This window comes from Engystomops pustulosus, unplaced genomic scaffold (assembly GCF_040894005.1).
Source record: "Engystomops pustulosus unplaced genomic scaffold, aEngPut4.maternal MAT_SCAFFOLD_145, whole genome shotgun sequence".
Classification (NCBI taxonomy): Eukaryota; Metazoa; Chordata; class Amphibia; order Anura; family Leptodactylidae; genus Engystomops; species Engystomops pustulosus.
In genome coordinates, this window is record NW_027285025.1 from 271,073 (window position 1) to 290,410 (window position 19,338).

General features: G+C 55.7%; 1 protein-coding gene across 1 annotated transcript in view; it reads right to left on the reverse strand.

Annotated features, from left to right (window-relative positions):
- LOC140108553 (disabled homolog 2-interacting protein-like) overlaps positions 1–5,175 on the reverse strand; it is a gene marked incomplete at its 5' end in the record, with an annotated part of 48,741 nt that extends 43,566 nt beyond the window's left edge. The window contains 2 exons of the mRNA XM_072131815.1: positions 50–202; positions 4,314–5,175. Of these exons, the coding sequence (XP_071987916.1) occupies positions 50–202; positions 4,314–5,175 (1,015 nt within the window). The remainder of the gene's footprint in view (positions 1–49; positions 203–4,313) is intronic.
- Positions 5,176–19,338: the final 14,163 nt, after the last annotated feature.

Below are 19,338 nucleotides of genomic sequence, written 5' to 3' on the forward strand. Positions count from 1 at the left end.
ATCAGGCAGCCTCCACTGAGGGTAGGGGTGTCCTCCAATCACATTTTACCTTTTCTGCTTGGCTCATGTCTTCCTTAATCCTGCTCTTATCACTGTGCTTGATATCTGTCTCAGAGCCTTCATCTTCTAAAAGCTGCATGTTCATATTCAGCAGCCATGCAGCTGTGCGGTCCAGGGCATTAGGGTTCACTGGTGAGGGGGCCTAAAACAGAACATACAACCGTAACAAAGGAAACCAAACATGACAGATGGATCATGATTGCTGAGCCGTGTCAGTCATCCCTCAGAAGCAAAGAAGGATGGTGGTCAGGGCATATGTGGCTGTCCCGGACAAACCCCCAAGTGTGTGTGTGTGTGTGCGTGTGCGTGTGCGTGAGTGTGAGTGTGTGTTCATCCTCAGAAATGGAGTCACATGTTCGGCTTCAGGAGAAGGCTTATCAACTGATCTTCTATATTCGCATTGGAAAGGTGAGAAGCAAGTACATAATGAACATGATCATGGATAAAGCATGAAGCAGCGTCTATAAAACAACTTACAAATGACAAAACAATGCAGAGAGAACTGACCCCTAAAACCCATAAATACTATATAACTATATACACGATGAGATAGATGCCCTGCACTACCCCTTGAGGACGCTCATCCCTTTTCGCCTTGCTCCAATAGGGATCGAGGCTGCACTACGGCGGTGCTCAGCTAACTGAAAGCTGAGAGAGCAAAATCACATAATGAAAGGAACAGAAAAGCGGCACTCACCGGATTCGTGCAGGAAGGTTTATTTGGACACACAGAGTATAGACGTGGACATAAATGCAGACCGCGGCAAGCGACGGGCCGTTTCGCGCCTGTGTGGCGCTTTCTCAAGCTATATAGCTGGAAGTTTCTCAAACTATATAGCTGGAAGGTACGGAAGCCATACAGCATGCCTCCCGGTATAGGACAGCTGGAAGGTACGGAAGCCATACAGCATGCCTCCCGGTATAGGACAGCTGGAAGGTACGGAAGCCATACAGCATGCCTCCCGGTATAGGACAGCTGGAAGGTACAGAAGCCATACTGCATGCCTCCCGGTATAGGACAGCTGGAAGGTACGGAAGCCATACAGCATGCCTCCCGGTATAGGACAGCTGGAAGGTACGGAAGCCATACAGCATGCCTCCCGGTATAGGACAGCTGGAAGGTACAGAAGCCATACTGCATGCCCCCCGGTATAGGACAGCTGGAAGGTACGGAAGCCATACAGCATGCCTCCCGGTATAGGACAGCTGGAAGGTACAGAAGCCATACTGCATGCCCCCCGGTATAGGACAGCTGGAAGGTACGGAAGCCATACTGCATGCCTCCCGGTATAGGACAGCTGGAAGGTACGGAAGGAATACTGCATGCCTCCCGGTATAGGACAGCTGGAAGGTACGGAAGCCATACAGCATGCCTCCCGGTATAGGACAGCTGGAAGGTACGGAAGCCATACAGCATGCCTCCCGGTATAGGACAGCTGGAAGGTACGGAAGCCATACAGCATGCCTCCCGGTATAGGACAGCTGGAAGGTACGGAAGCCATACAGCACGCCTCCCGGTATAGGACAGCTGGAAGGTACAGAAGCCATACTGCATGCCTCCCGGTATAGGACAGCTGGAAGGTACGGAAGCCATACAGCATGCCTCCCGGTATAGGACAGCTGGAAGGTACGGAAGCCATACAGCATGCCTCCCGGTATAGGACAGCTGGAAGGTACAGAAGCCATACTGCATGCCCCCCGGTATAGGACAGCTGGAAGGTACGGAAGCCATACAGCATGCCTCCCGGTATAGGACAGCTGGAAGGTACAGAAGCCATACTGCATGCCCCCCGGTATAGGACAGCTGGAAGGTACGGAAGCCATACTGCATGCCTCCCGGTATAGGACAGCTGGAAGGTACGGAAGGAATACTGCATGCCTCCCGGTATAGGACAGCTGGAAGGTACGGAAGCCATACAGCATGCCTCCCGGTATAGGACAGCTGGAAGGTACGGAAGCCATACTGCATGCCTCCCGGTATAGGACAGCTGGAAGGTACGGAAGCCATACAGCATGCCTCCCGGTATAGGACAGCTGGAAGGTACGGAAGCCATACAGCATGCCTCCAGGTATAGGACAGCTGGAAGGTACGGAAGCCATACTGCATGCCTCCCGGTATAGGACAGCTGGAAGGTACGGAAGGAATACTGCATGCCTCCCGGTATAGGACAGCTGGAAGGTACGGAAGCCATACAGCATGCCTCCCGGTATAGGACAGCTGGAAGGTACGGAAGCCATACAGCATGCATCCAGGTATAGGACAGCTGGAAGGTACGGAAGCCATACAGCATGCCTCCCGGTATAGGACAGCTGGAAGGTACGGAAGGAATACTGCACGCCTCCCGGTATAGGACAGCTGGAAGGTACGGAAGGAATACTGCACGCCTCCCGGTATAGGACAGCTGGAAGGTACGGAAGGAATACTGCACGCCTCCCGGTATAGGACAGCTGGAAGGTACGGAAGCCATACTGCACGCCTCCCGGTATAGGACAGCTGGAAGGTACGGAAGCCATACTGCACGCCTCCCGGTATAGGACAGCTGGAAGGTACGGAAGCCATACTGCACGCCTCCCGGTATAGGACAGCTGGAAGGTACGGAAGCCATACTGCATGCCTCCCGGTATAGGACAGCTGGAAGGTACGGAAGCCATACTGCACGCCTCCCGGTATAGGACAGCTGGAAGGTACGGAAGCCATACTGCACGCCTCCCTGCAGCTGGAAGGTACGGAAGCCATACTGCACGCCTCCCGGTATAGGACAGCTGGAAGGTACGGAAGCCATACTGCATGCCCCCCGGTATAGGACAGCTGGAAGGTACGGATTTACCAGTGATACTCTCATTCAGTCCTGGTGGTGGGAAGAACATTTCCTGAATCTCTTTCTTGAGTTTAGGATGCAATACTTTGTAAGAAGATGGGAAGGTGAATAACGCCCCCCCCCCCCCTCCTCATTTCACCATCATGCTGGGAGTGTTAGTGCTTACTCCGGCTGTACACAGAGCACTACAACCCTCTGGTCATCAGACAGAGAATGATAGGAAGACCGGGAAGAGATATGGAGCAGCAGCAGGAATAACACCCCCCACAGGAGGACCCCCCAAGCACAACAGAGGCTCCTAACATCATCTATTCTGAGAGCAGGGGACCAGGTCCCACCGGCGCAGGGCACTACTGACCTCTGCCCCACCTCCCCCTGGCGTGAAGGCGAAAATAATCCCAAATGCTAACGATTTCATGACTTTTGCAATTATTTCAGGGCTTTTACCACAGAAATCCGGAAGAATAAGCCCCAACGTGGACACAACACCTCCTGTGAGCAGGGAGACCCCAGATGACCCCCCACATAGCGGGGCTGAAGCAAGGTCATAGCAGGGGTCACATCAAGAACCTGACCCCATGCTCCCCTTATATCACAGGCCACGTGCAACTCTCCCCCCATATCACAGGCCACGTGCATCCCTCCCCCCCCCCATATCACAGGTCACGTGCATCCCTCCCCCCATATCACAGGCCACGTGCATCCCTCCCCCCCCCCCATATCACAGGTCACGTGCATCCCTCCCCCCCCCCATATCACAGGTCACGTGCATCCCTCCCCCCCCCATATCACAGGTCACGTGCAACTCTCCCCCCATATCACAGGCCACGTGCAACTCTCCCCCCATATCACAGGCCACGTGCAACTCTCCCCCCATATCACAGGCCACGTGCAACTCTCCCCCCATATCACAGGCCACGTGCAACTCTCCCCCCATATCACAGGTCACCGTGCATCCCTCCCCCCCCCCCATATCACAGGTCACGTGTATCCCTCCCCCCCCATATCACAGGTCACGTGCATCCCTCCCCCCCCCCATATCACAGGTCACGTGCATCCCTCCCCCCCCCATATCACAGGTCACGTGTATCCCTCCCCCCCCCATATTACAGGTCACGTGTATCCCTCCCCCCCCATATCACAGGTCACGTGTATCCCTCCCCCCCCATATCACAGGTCACGTGTATCCCCCCCCCCCCCATATCACAGGTCACGTGTATCCCTCCCCCCCCATATCACAGGTCACGTGTATCCCCCCCCCCCATATCACAGGTCACGTGTATCCCTCCCCCCCCCATATCACAGGTCACGTGTATCCCTCCCCCCCATATCACAGGTCACGTGTATCCCCCCCCCCCATATCACAGGTCACGTGTATCCCTCCCCCCATATCACACGTGATCGGCTCTGCGTGTAATCATGTAAGGCACCCACCTGTTTGTGGCCCGTCCTCGGCTTCATTTCGGGGCTGTCGCCCTTGGAGGATGATGACTGCTGCCTCATGCGGGCCCCGCTTCCAGGCCAGTCTGGGGAGGAGGACATCATGCTCCCGCTGGATGGCCTGGGGTAGGGCGCGGTGTTGAGTAACGTTGGTGGCGTCCTGCCCCTTGTCAGTGGTGGCGGGGGAGGAGGTGGTGGTTGGTCTATCCTCCTCTGGGGGCCTGAGCTGTTCTGCCGTGGCATGGTGGGCTGACCAGTCTGCCTCCTGGACACGTCCCCGGAGCGGCGGCTCAAGTCCTCGCTGTTGGCCATGGTGATGAAGCCGTGCTTAGTAGCGGCCATGTCCTCACTGTTACTGTGAGAGCTGAGCGAGCTGTGACATTCAGAACCAGAGTCCCCCAGCCCACGCGGTGACACCGGCAAACCTGCTGCCATCTGGTACACCGGGTTCTGGAATGATAGGGGCGCCAGGAGCTGGGGTCTGCCCAATGTGGCATCTGCATTGGGAGTGGTGGGTGTCTGTCCCGTCCTCCGCGCTGTGGTCATAGTCATCACGTTGTGACCCTGCGGCGTCCGCGCCGTCCATATTGCCTGTAACTGACTGAATGACGTCTGGCAGTCGTCTAAGGAGTCTCCAGCACATGGGGCGTTGGTGCCAGTGTCCAAAACCCGATTGTCCTGCAGGTCAACCATGGACAAGCTCTTGCTGCCATTAGTGATCTGCACGTCCGGCTCGGTGGCCTCCGAGTAACTGGAGCTGCGTGCCGGCGATGGCTGAACCCCGGCAGACCTCGTGACAAAAAATAAGTCCTTGTTTTCAGGAGTTGGAGATGGTAACCGAGTGAAATCTATCAACCTATGGGGGAGAAAACAAATAGAGGGAGACCAGCTGTAAATAGCGCCCCACACTGGTCAGTCATCCCACGCCCGTCCAAAGTGACCCTGCAGGAGGAGGGAGGAACCTGGCAGCCGCATACAATAACCTGATGTCCAGTGTAATACACGGGGGTCACATCTGTACAGCCCATCCAGCGGGGGGCGCTCTATACCCAGTGTAATACACAGGGGTCACATCTGTACATCACATCCAGCGGGGGGCGCTCTATACCCAGTGTAATACACAGGGGTCACATCTGTACATCACATCCAGCGGGGGGCGCTCTATACCCAGTGTAATACACGGGGGTCACATCTGTACAGCCCATCCAGCGGGGGGCGCTCTATACCCAGTGTAATACACGGGGGTCACATCTGTACAGCCCATCCAGCGGGGGGCGCTCTATACCCAGTGTAATACACGGGGGTCACATCTGTACAGCCCATCCAGCGGGGGGCGCTCTATACCCAGTGTAATACACGGGGGTCACATCTGTACATCACATCCAGCGGGGGGCGCTCTATACCCAGTGTAATACACAGGGGTCACATCTGTACAGCCCATCCAGCGGGGGGCGCTCTATACCCAGTGTAATACACAGGGGTCACATCTGTACATCACATCCAGCGGGGGGCGCTCTATACCCAGTGTAATACACAGGGGGTCACATCTGTACAGCCCATCCAGCGGGGGGCGCTCTATACCCAGTGTAATACACAGGGGTCACATCTGTACATCACATCCAGCGGGGGGCGCTCTATACCCAGTGTAATACACGGGGGTCACATCTGTACAGCCCATCCAGCGGGGGGCGCTCTATACCCAGTGTAATACACGGGGGTCACATCTGTACAGCCCATCCAGCGGGGGGCGCTCTATACCCAGTGTAATACACAGGGGTCACATCTGTACATCACATCCAGCGGGGGGCGCTCTATACCCAGTGTAATACACAGGGGTCACATCTGTACAGCCCATCCAGCGGGGGGCGCTCTATACCCAGTGTAATACACAGGGGTCACATCTGTACAGCCCATCCAGCGGGGGGCGCTCTATACCCAGTGTAATACACAGGGGTCACATCTGTACATCACATCCAGCGGGGGGCGCTCTATACCCAGTGTAATACACGGGGGTCACATCTGTACAGCCCATCCAGCGGGGGGCGCTCTATACCCAGTGTAATACACAGAGGTCACATCTGTACATCACATCCAGCGGGGGGCGCTCTATACCCAGTGTAATACACAGAGGTCACATCTGTACATCACATCCAGCGGGGGGCGCTCTATACCCAGTGTAATACACAGGGGTCACATCTGTACAGCCCATCCAGCGGGGGGCGCTCTATACCCAGTGTAATACACAGGGGTCACATCTGTACAGCCCATCCAGCGGGGGGCGCTCTATACCCAGTGTAATACACAGGGGTCACATCTGTACAGCCCATCCAGCGGGGGGCGCTCTATACCCAGTGTAATACACAGGGGTCACATCTGTACAGCCCATCCAGCGGGGGGCGCTCTATACCCAGTGTAATACACGGGGGTCACATCTGTACATCACATCCAGCGGGGGGCGCTCTATACCCAGTGTAATACACAGAGGTCACATCTGTACAGCCCATCCAGCGGGGGGCGCTCTATACCCAGTGTAATACACAGGGGTCACATCTGTACATCACATCCAGCGGGGGGCGCTCTATACCCAGTGTAATACACGGGGGTCACATCTGTACATCACATCCAGCGGGGGGCGCTCTATACCCAGTGTAATACACGGGGGTCACATCTGTACAGCCCATCCAGCGGGGGGCGCTCTATACCCAGTGTAATACACGGGGGTCACATCTGTACAGCACATCCAGCGGGGGGCGCTCTATACCCAGTGTAATACACAGAGGTCACATCTGTACAGCACATCCAGCGGGGGGCGCTCTATACCCAGTGTAATACACAGGGGTCACATCTGTACAGCCCATCCAGCGGGGGGCGCTCTATACCCAGTGTAATACACAGGGGTCACATCTGTACATCACATCCAGCGGGGGGCGCTCTATACCCAGTGTAATACACGGGGGTCACATCTGTACAGCCCATCCAGCGGGGGGCGCTCTATACCCAGTGTAATACACAGGGGTCACATCTGTACATCACATCCAGCGGGGGGCGCTCTATACCCAGTGTAATACACAGGGGTCACATCTGTACATCACATCCAGCGGGGGGCGCTCTATACCCAGTGTAATACACAGGGGTCACATCTGTACAGCCCATCCAGCGGGGGGCGCTCTATACCCAGTGTAATACACAGGGGTCACATCTGTACATCACATCCAGCGGGGGGCGCTCTATACCCAGTGTAATACACAGGGGTCACATCTGTACAGCCCATCCAGCGGGGGGCGCTCTATACCCAGTGTAATACACAGGGGTCACATCTGTACATCACATCCAGCGGGGGGCGCTCTATACCCAGTGTAATACACAGGGGTCACATCTGTACAGCACATCCAGCGGGGGGCGCTCTATACCCAGTGTAATACACGGGGGTCACATCTGTACAGCACATCCAGCGGGGGGCGCTCTATACCCAGTGTAATACACAGAGGTCACATCTGTACAGCACATCCAGCGGGGGGCGCTCTATACCCAGTGTAATACACAGGGGTCACATCTGTACAGCCCATCCAGCGGGGGGCGCTCTATACCCAGTGTAATACACAGGGGTCACATCTGTACATCACATCCAGCGGGGGGCGCTCTATACCCAGTGTAATACACAGGGGTCACATCTGTACAGCCCATCCAGCGGGGGGCGCTCTATACCCAGTGTAATACACAGGGGTCACATCTGTACAGCCCATCCAGCGGGGGGCGCTCTATACCCAGTGTAATACACAGGGGTCACATCTGTACAGCCCATCCAGCGGGGGGCGCTCTATACCCAGTGTAATACACAGGGGTCACATCTGTACAGCCCATCCAGCGGGGGGCGCTCTATACCCAGTGTAATACACGGGGGTCACATCTGTACATCACATCCAGCGGGGGGCGCTCTATACCCAGTGTAATACACAGAGGTCACATCTGTACAGCCCATCCAGCGGGGGGCGCTCTATACCCAGTGTAATACACAGGGGTCACATCTGTACAGCCCATCCAGCGGGGGGCGCTCTATACCCAGTGTAATACACGGGGGTCACATCTGTACATCACATCCAGCGGGGGGCGCTCTATACCCAGTGTAATACACGGGGGTCACATCTGTACAGCCCATCCAGCGGGGGGCGCTCTATACCCAGTGTAATACACGGGGGTCACATCTGTACAGCACATCCAGCGGGGGGCGCTCTATACCCAGTGTAATACACAGAGGTCACATCTGTACAGCACATCCAGCGGGGGGCGCTCTATACCCAGTGTAATACACAGGGGTCACATCTGTACAGCCCATCCAGCGGGGGGCGCTCTATACCCAGTGTAATACACAGGGGTCACATCTGTACATCACATCCAGCGGGGGGCGCTCTATACCCAGTGTAATACACAGGGGTCACATCTGTACATCACATCCAGCGGGGGGCGCTCTATACCCAGTGTAATACACAGGGGTCACATCTGTACAGCCCATCCAGCGGGGGGCGCTCTATACCCAGTGTAATACACAGGGGTCACATCTGTACATCACATCCAGCGGGGGGCGCTCTATACCCAGTGTAATACACAGGGGTCACATCTGTACAGCCCATCCAGCGGGGGGCGCTCTATACCCAGTGTAATACACAGGGGTCACATCTGTACATCACATCCAGCGGGGGGCGCTCTATACCCAGTGTAATACACAGGGGTCACATCTGTACAGCACATCCAGCGGGGGGCGCTCTATACCCAGTGTAATACACGGGGGTCACATCTGTACAGCACATCCAGCGGGGGGCGCTCTATACCCAGTGTAATACACAGAGGTCACATCTGTACAGCACATCCAGCGGGGGGCGCTCTATACCCAGTGTAATACACAGGGTCACATCTGTACAGCCCATCCAGCGGGGGGCGCTCTATACCCAGTGTAATACACAGGGGTCACATCTGTACATCACATCCAGCGGGGGGCGCTCTATACCCAGTGTAATACACAGAGGTCACATCTGTACATCACATCCAGCGGGGGGCGCTCTATACCCAGTGTAATACACAGGGGTCACATCTGTACAGCCCATCCAGCGGGGGGCGCTCTATACCCAGTGTAATACACAGGGGTCACATCTGTACAGCCCATCCAGCGGGGGGCGCTCTATACCCAGTGTAATACACAGGGGTCACATCTGTACAGCCCATCCAGCGGGGGGCGCTCTATACCCAGTGTAATACACAGGGGTCACATCTGTACAGCCCATCCAGCGGGGGGCGCTCTATACCCAGTGTAATACACAGAGGTCACATCTGTACAGCCCATCCAGCGGGGGGCGCTCTATACCCAGTGTAATACACAGGGGTCACATCTGTACAGCACATCCAGCGGGGGGCGCTCTATACCCAGTGTAATACACAGGGGTCACATCTGTACATCACATCCAGCGGGGGGCGCTCTATACCCAGTGTAATACACGGGGGTCACATCTGTACAGCCCATCCAGCGGGGGGCGCTCTATACCCAGTGTAATACACGGGGGTCACATCTGTACAGCCCATCCAGCGGGGGGCGCTCTATACCCAGTGTAATACACAGGGGTCACATCTGTACATCACATCCAGCGGGGGGCGCTCTATACCCAGTGTAATACACAGGGGTCACATCTGTACAGCCCATCCAGCGGGGGGCGCTCTATACCCAGTGTAATACACAGGGGTCACATCTGTACATCACATCCAGCGGGGGGCGCTCTATACCCAGTGTAATACACAGAGGTCACATCTGTACAGCCCATCCAGCGGGGGGCGCTCTATACCCAGTGTAATACACAGAGGTCACATCTGTACATCACATCCAGCGGGGGGCGCTCTATACCCAGTGTAATACACAGAGGTCACATCTGTACATCACATCCAGCGGGGGGCGCTCTATACCCAGTGTAATACACAGGGGTCACATCTGTACAGCACATCCAGCGGGGGGCGCTCTATACCCAGTGTAATACACAGAGGTCACATCTGTACAGCACATCCAGCGGGGGGCGCTCTATACCCAGTGTAATACACAGGGGTCACATCTGTACAGCACATCCAGCGGGGGCGCTCTATACCCAGTGTAATACACGGGGGTCACATCTGTACATCACATCCAGCGGGGGGCGCTCTATACCCAGTGTAATACACGGGGGTCACATCTGTACAGCACATCCAGCGGGGGGCGCTCTATACCCAGTGTAATACACAGGGGTCACATCTGTACATCACATCCAGCGGGGGGCGCTCTATACCCAGTGTAATACACAGGGGTCACATCTGTACATCACATCCAGCGGGGGGCGCTCTATACCCAGTGTAATACACAGGGGTCACATCTGTACAGCCCATCCAGCGGGGGGCGCTCTATACCCAGTGTAATACACAGGGGTCACATCTGTACATCACATCCAGCGGGGGGCGCTCTATACCCAGTGTAATACACAGGGGTCACATCTGTACATCACATCCAGCGGGGGGCGCTCTATACCCAGTGTAATACACAGGGGTCACATCTGTACATCACATCCAGCGGGGGGCGCTCTATACCCAGTGTAATACACAGGGGTCACATCTGTACAGCACATCCAGCGGGGGGCGCTCTATACCCAGTGTAATACACAGGGGTCACATCTGTACAGCCCATCCAGCGGGGGGCGCTCTATACCCAGTGTAATACACGGGGGTCACATCTGTACATCACATCCAGCGGGGGGCGCTCTATACCCAGTGTAATACACGGGGGTCACATCTGTACAGCACATCCAGCGGGGGGCGCTCTATACCCAGTGTAATACACAGGGGTCACATCTGTACAGCACATCCAGCGGGGGGCGCTCTATACCCAGTGTAATACACAGAGGTCACATCTGTACAGCCCATCCAGCGGGGGGCGCTCTATACCCAGTGTAATACACAGGGGTCACATCTGTACAGCCCATCCAGCGGGGGGCGCTCTATACCCAGTGTAATACACAGGGGGTCACATCTGTACATCACATCCAGCGGGGGGCGCTCTATACCCAGTGTAATACACAGGGGTCACATCTGTACAGCCCATCCAGCGGGGGGCGCTCTATACCCAGTGTAATACACAGGGGTCACATCTGTACAGCCCATCCAGCGGGGGGCGCTCTATACCCAGTGTAATACACAGGGGTCACATCTGTACATCACATCCAGCGGGGGGCGCTCTATACCCAGTGTAATACACGGGGGTCACATCTGTACATCACATCCAGCGGGGGGCGCTCTATACCCAGTGTAATACACGGGGGTCACATCTGTACATCACATCCAGCGGGGGGCGCTCTATACCCAGTGTAATACACGGGGGTCACATCTGTACATCACATCCAGCGGGGGGCGCTCTATACCCAGTGTAATACACGGGGGTCACATCTGTACATCACATCCAGCGGGGGGCGCTCTATACCCAGTGTAATACACGGGGGTCACATCTGTACATCACATCCAGCGGGGGGCGCTCTATACCCAGTGTAATACACGGGGGTCACATCTGTACATCACATCCAGCGGGGGGCGCTCTATACCCAGTGTAATACACAGGGGTCACATCTGTACAGCCCATCCAGCGGGGGGCGCTCTATACCCAGTGTAATACACGGGGGTCACATCTGTACATCACATCCAGCGGGGGGCGCTCTATACCCAGTGTAATACACAGAGGTCACATCTGTACATCACATCCAGCGGGGGGCGCTCTATACCCAGTGTAATACACAGGGGTCACATCTGTACATCACATCCAGCGGGGGGCGCTCTATACCCAGTGTAATACACAGGGGTCACATCTGTACAGCACATCCAGCGGGGGGCGCTCTATACCCAGTGTAATACACGGGGGTCACATCTGTACAGCACATCCAGCGGGGGGCGCTCTATACCCAGTGTAATACACAGAGGTCACATCTGTACATCACATCCAGCGGGGGGCGCTCTATACCCAGTGTAATACACAGAGGTCACATCTGTACATCACATCCAGCGGGGGGCGCTCTATACCCAGTGTAATACACAGGGGTCACATCTGTACAGCCCATCCAGCGGGGGGCGCTCTATACCCAGTGTAATACACAGGGGTCACATCTGTACAGCCCATCCAGCGGGGGGCGCTCTATACCCAGTGTAATACACAGGGGTCACATCTGTACAGCCCATCCAGCGGGGGGCGCTCTATACCCAGTGTAATACACAGGGGTCACATCTGTACAGCCCATCCAGCGGGGGGCGCTCTATACCCAGTGTAATACACAGAGGTCACATCTGTACAGCCCATCCAGCGGGGGGCGCTCTATACCCAGTGTAATACACAGGGGTCACATCTGTACAGCACATCCAGCGGGGGGCGCTCTATACCCAGTGTAATACACAGGGGTCACATCTGTACATCACATCCAGCGGGGGGCGCTCTATACCCAGTGTAATACACGGGGGTCACATCTGTACAGCCCATCCAGCGGGGGGCGCTCTATACCCAGTGTAATACACGGGGGTCACATCTGTACATCACATCCAGCGGGGGGCGCTCTATACCCAGTGTAATACACAGGGGTCACATCTGTACAGCACATCCAGCGGGGGGCGCTCTATACCCAGTGTAATACACAGAGGTCACATCTGTACAGCCCATCCAGCGGGGGGCGCTCTATACCCAGTGTAATACACGGGGGTCACATCTGTACATCACATCCAGCGGGGGGCGCTCTATACCCAGTGTAATACACAGGGGTCACATCTGTACATCACATCCAGCGGGGGGCGCTCTATACCCAGTGTAATACACAGGGGTCACATCTGTACAGCACATCCAGCGGGGGGCGCTCTATACCCAGTGTAATACACAGAGGTCACATCTGTACAGCCCATCCAGCGGGGGGCGCTCTATACCCAGTGTAATACACAGAGGTCACATCTGTACAGCCCATCCAGCGGGGGGCGCTCTATACCCAGTGTAATACACAGGAGGTCACATCTGTACATCACATCCAGCGGGGGGCGCTCTATACCCAGTGTAATACACAGGGGTCACATCTGTACAGCACATCCAGCGGGGGGCGCTCTATACCCAGTGTAATACACAGGGGTCACATCTGTACATCACATCCAGCGGGGGGCGCTCTATACCCAGTGTAATACACAGGGGTCACATCTGTACAGCACATCCAGCGGGGGGCGCTCTATACCCAGTGTAATACACAGGGGTCACATCTGTACATCACATCCAGCGGGGGGCGCTCTATACCCAGTGTAATACACAGGGGTCACATCTGTACAGCCCATCCAGCGGGGGGCGCTCTATACCCAGTGTAATACACAGAGGTCACATCTGTACATCACATCCAGCGGGGGGCTCTATACCCAGTGTAATACACAGAGGTCACATCTGTACATCACATCCAGCGCGGGGGCGCTCTATACCCAGTGTAATACACAGGAGGGTCACATCTGTACAGCACATCCAGCGGGGGGCGCTCTATACCCAGTGTAATACAACAGAGGTCACATCTGTACAGCACATCCAGCGGGGGGCGCTCTATACCCAGTGTAATACACAGGGGTCACATCTGTACAGCACATCCAGCGGGGGGCGCTCTATACCCAGTGTAATACACGGAGGGTCACATCTGTACATCACATCCAGCGGGGGGCGCTCTATACCCAGTGTAATACACAGGGGTCACATCTGTACAGCACATCCAGCGGGGGGCGCTCTATACCCAGTGTAATACACAGGGGTCACATCTGTACAGCACATCCGCGGGGCGCTCTATACCCAGTGTAATACACGGGGGTCACATTGTACAGCACATCCAGCGGGGGGCGCTCTATACCCAGTGTAATACACAGAGGTCACATCTGTACATCACATCCAGCGGGGGGCGCTCTATACCCAGTGTAATACACGGGGGTCACATCTGTACATCACATCCAGCAGGGGGCGCTCTATACCCAGTGTAATACACAGAGGTCACATCTGTACAGCACATCCAGCGGGGGGCGCTCTATACCCAGTGTAATACACAGGGGTCACATCTGTACATCACATCCAGCGGGGGGCGCTCTATACCCAGTGTAATACACAGAGGTCACATCTGTACATCACATCCAGCGGGGGGCGCTCTATACCCAGTGTAATACACAGGGGTCACATCTGTACATCACATCCAGCGGGGGGCGCTCTATACCCAGTGTAATACACAGAGGTCACATCTGTACAGCACATCCAGCGGGGGGCGCTCTATACCCAGTGTAATACACAGAGGTCACATCTGTACATCACATCCAGCGGGGGGCGCTCTATACCCAGTGTAATACACAGAGGTCACATCTGTACATCACATCCAGCGGGGGGCGCTCTATACCCAGTGTAATACACAGGGGTCACATCTGTACATCACATCCAGCGGGGGGGCGCTCTATACCCAGTGTAATACACAGAGGTCACATCTGTACATCACATCCAGCGGGGGGCGCTCTATACCCAGTGTAATACACAGGGGTCACATCTGTACAGCCCATCCAGCGGGGGGCGCTCTATACCCAGTGTAATACACGGGGTCACATCTGTACATCACATCCAGCGGGGGGCGCTCTATACCCAGTGTAATACACAGGGGTCACATCTGTACAGCACATCCAGCGGGGGGCGCTCTATACCCAGTGTAATACACAGGGGTCACATCTGTACAGCACATCCAGCGGGGGGCGCTCTATACCCAGTGTAATACACGGGGGTCACATCTGTACATCACATCCAGCGGGGGGCGCTCTATACCCAGTGTAATACACAGGGGTCACATCTGTACAGCACATCCAGCGGGGGGCGCTCTATACCCAGTGTAATACACAGAGGTCACATCTGTACATCACATCCAGCGGGGGGCGCTCTATACCCAGTGTAATACACAGGGGGTCACATCTGTACATCACATCCAGCGGGGGGCGCTCTATACCCAGTGTAATACACAGGGGGTCACATCTGTACATCACATCCAGCGGGGGGCGCTCTATACCCAGTGTAATACACAGAGGTCACATCTGTACAGCACATCCAGCGGGGGGCGCTCTATACCCAGTGTAATACACAGAGGTCACATCTGTACAGCACATCCAGCGGGGGCGCTCTATACCCAGTGTAATACACAGAGGTCACATCTGTACATCACATCCAGCGGGGGGCGCTCTATACCCAGTGTAATACACAGAGGTCACATCTGTACATCACATCCAGCGGGGGGCGCTCTATACCCAGTGTAATACACAGAGGGTCACATCTGTACAGCACATCCAGCGGGGGGCGCTCTATACCCAGTGTAATACACAGGGGTCACATCTGTACATCACATCCAGCGGGGGGCGCTCTATACCCAGTGTAATACACAGGGGTCACATCTGTACATCACATCCAGCGGGGGGCGCTCTATACCCAGTGTAATACACAGGGGTCACATCTGTACATCACATCCAGCGGGGGGCGCTCTATACCCAGTGTAATACACAGGGGTCACATCTGTACAGCACATCCAGCGGGGGGCGCTCTATACCCAGTGTAATACACAGGGGTCACATCTGTACATCACATCCAGCGGGGGGCGCTCTATACCCAGTGTAATACACAGGGGTCACATCTGTACAGCACATCCAGCGGGGGGCGCTCTATACCCAGTGTAATACACAGGGGTCACATCTGTACATCACATCCAGCGGGGGGCGCTCTATACCCAGTGTAATACACAGGGGTCACATCTGTACATCACATCCAGCGGGGGCGCTCTATACCCAGTGTAATACACAGAGGGTCACATCTGTACAGCACATCCAGCCGGGGGGCGCTCTATACCCAGTGTAATACACAGAGGTCACATCTGTACAGCCCATCCAGCGGGGGGCGCTCTATACCCAGTGTAATACACAGGGGTCACATCTGTACAGCCCATCCAGCGGGGGCGCTCTATACCCAGTGTAATACACGGGGGTCACATCTGTACATCACATCCAGCGGGGGGCGCTCTATACCCAGTGTAATACACAGGGGTCACATCTGTACAGCCCATCCAGCGGGGGGCGCTCTATACCCAGTGTAATACACAGGAGGTCACATCTGTACAGCCCATCCAGCGGGGGCGCTCTATACCCAGTGTAATACACAGGGGTCACATCTGTACAGCACATCCAGCGGGGGGCGCTCTATACCCAGTGTAATACACAGGGTCACATCTGTACAGCACATCCAGCGGGGGCGCTCTATACCCAGTGTAATACACAGGGGTCACATTCATCTGTACATCACATCCAGCGGGGGGCGCTCTATACCCAGTGTAATACACAGAGGTCACATCTGTACATCACATCCAGCGGGGGGCGCTCTATACCCAGTGTAATACACGGGGGTCACATCTGTACAGCACATCCAGCGGGGGGCGCTCTATACCCAGTGTAATACACAGGGGTCACATCTGTACATCACATCCAGCGGGGGGCGCTCTATACCCAGTGTAATACACGGGGTCACATCTGTACATCACATCCAGCGGGGGGCGCTCTATACCCAGTGTAATACACAGGGGGCACATCTGTACATCACATCCAGCGGGGGGCGCTCTATACCCAGTGTAATACACAGAGGTCACATCTGTACAGCCCATCCAGCGGGGGGCGCTCTATACCCAGTGTAATACACAGGGGTCACATCTGTACATCACATCCAGCGGGGGGCGCTCTATACCCAGTGTAATACACAGGGGTCACATCTGTACATCACATCCAGCGGGGGGCGCTCTATACCCAGTGTAATACACAGGGGTCACATCTGTACATCACATCCAGCGGGGGGCGCTCTATACCCAGTGTAATACACAGGGGTCACATCTGTACAGCACATCCAGCGGGGGGCGCTCTATACCCAGTGTAATACACGGGGTCACATCTGTACAGCCCATCCAGCGGGGGGCGCTCTATACCCAGTGTAATACACAGGGGTCACATCTGTACAGCACATCCAGCGGGGGGCGCTCTATACCCAGTGTAATACACAGGGGTCACATCTGTACATCACATCCAGCGGGGGGCGCTCTATACCCAGTGTAATACACAGGGGTCACATCTGTACAGCCCATCCAGCGGGGGGCGCTCTATACCCAGTGTAATACACAGGGGTCACATCTGTACAGCACATCCAGCGGGGGGCGCTCTATACCCAGTGTAATACACAGGGGTCACATCTGTACAGCCCATCCAGCGGGGGGCGCTCTATACCCAGTGTAATACACAGGGGTCACATCTGTACATCACATCCAGCGGGGGCGCTCTATACCCAGTGTAATACACAGGGTCACATCTGTACAGCACATCCAGCGGGGGGCGCTCTATACCCAGTGTAATACACAGGGGTCACATCTGTACAGCACATCCAGCGGGGGGCGCTCTATACCCAGTGTAATACACAGGGTCACATCTGTACATCACATCCAGCGGGGGGCGCTCTATACCCAGTGTAATACACAGGGGTCACATCTGTACAGCACATCCAGCGGGGGGCGCTCTATACCCAGTGTAATACACAGGGGTCACATCTGTACAGCACATCCAGCGGGGGGCGCTCTATACCCAGTGTAATACACAGAGGTCACATCTGTACAGCACATCCAGCGGGGGGCGCTCTATACCCAGTGTAATACACAGGGGTCACATCTGTACAGCACATCCAGCGGGGGGCGCTCTATACCCAGTGTAATACACAGGGGTCACATCTGTACAGCACATCCAGCGGGGGGCGCTCTATACCCAGTGTAATACACAGGGGTCACATCTGTACATCACATCCAGCGGGGGGCGCTCTATACCCAGTGTAATACACGGGGGTCACATCTGTACAGCACATCCAGCGGGGGGCGCTCTATACCCAGTGTAATACACAGGGGTCACATCTGTACATCCCATCCAGCGGGGGGCGCTCTATACCCAGTGTAATACACAGGGGTCACATCCTGTACATCACATCCAGCGGGGGGCGCTCTATACCCAGTGTAATACACAGGGGTCACATCTGTACATCACATCCAGCGGGGGGCGCTCTATACCCAGTGTAATACACAGGGGTCACATCTGTACAGCCCATCCAGCGGGGGGCGCTCTATACCCAGTGTAATACACAGGGGTCACATCTGTACATCACATCCAGCGGGGGGCGCTCTATACCCAGTGTAATACACAGGGGTCACATCTGTACAGCCCATCCAGCGGGGGGCGCTCTATACCCAGTGTAATACACAGAGGTCACATCTGTACATCACATCCAGCGGGGGGCGCTCTATACCCAGTGTAATACACAGGGGTCACATCTGTACAGCACATCCAGCGGGGGGCGCTCTATACCCAGTGTAATACACAGAGGTCACATCTGTACAGCACATCCAGCGGGGGGCGCTCTATACCCAGTGTAATACACAGGGGTCACATCTGTACAGCACATCCAGCGGGGGGCGCTCTATACCCAGTGTAATACACGGGGGTCACATCTGTACATCACATCCAGCGGGGGGCGCTCTATACCCAGTGTAATACACAGGGGTCACATCTGTACATCACATCCAGCGGGGGGCGCTCTATACCCAGTGTAATACACAGGGGTCACATCTGTACAGCACATCCAGCGGGGGGCGCTCTATACCCAGTGTAATACACAGGGGTCACATCTGTACATCACATCCAGCGGGGGGCGCTCTATACCCAGTGTAATACACAGGGGTCACATCTGTACATCACATCCAGCGGGGGGCGCTCTATACCCAGTGTAATACACAGGGGTCACATCTGTACAGCACATCCAGCGGGGGGCGCTCTATACCCAGTGTAATACACAGGGGTCACATCTGTACAGCCCATCCAGCGGGGGGCGCTCTATACCCAGTGTAATACACAGAGGTCACATCTGTACATCACATCCAGCGGG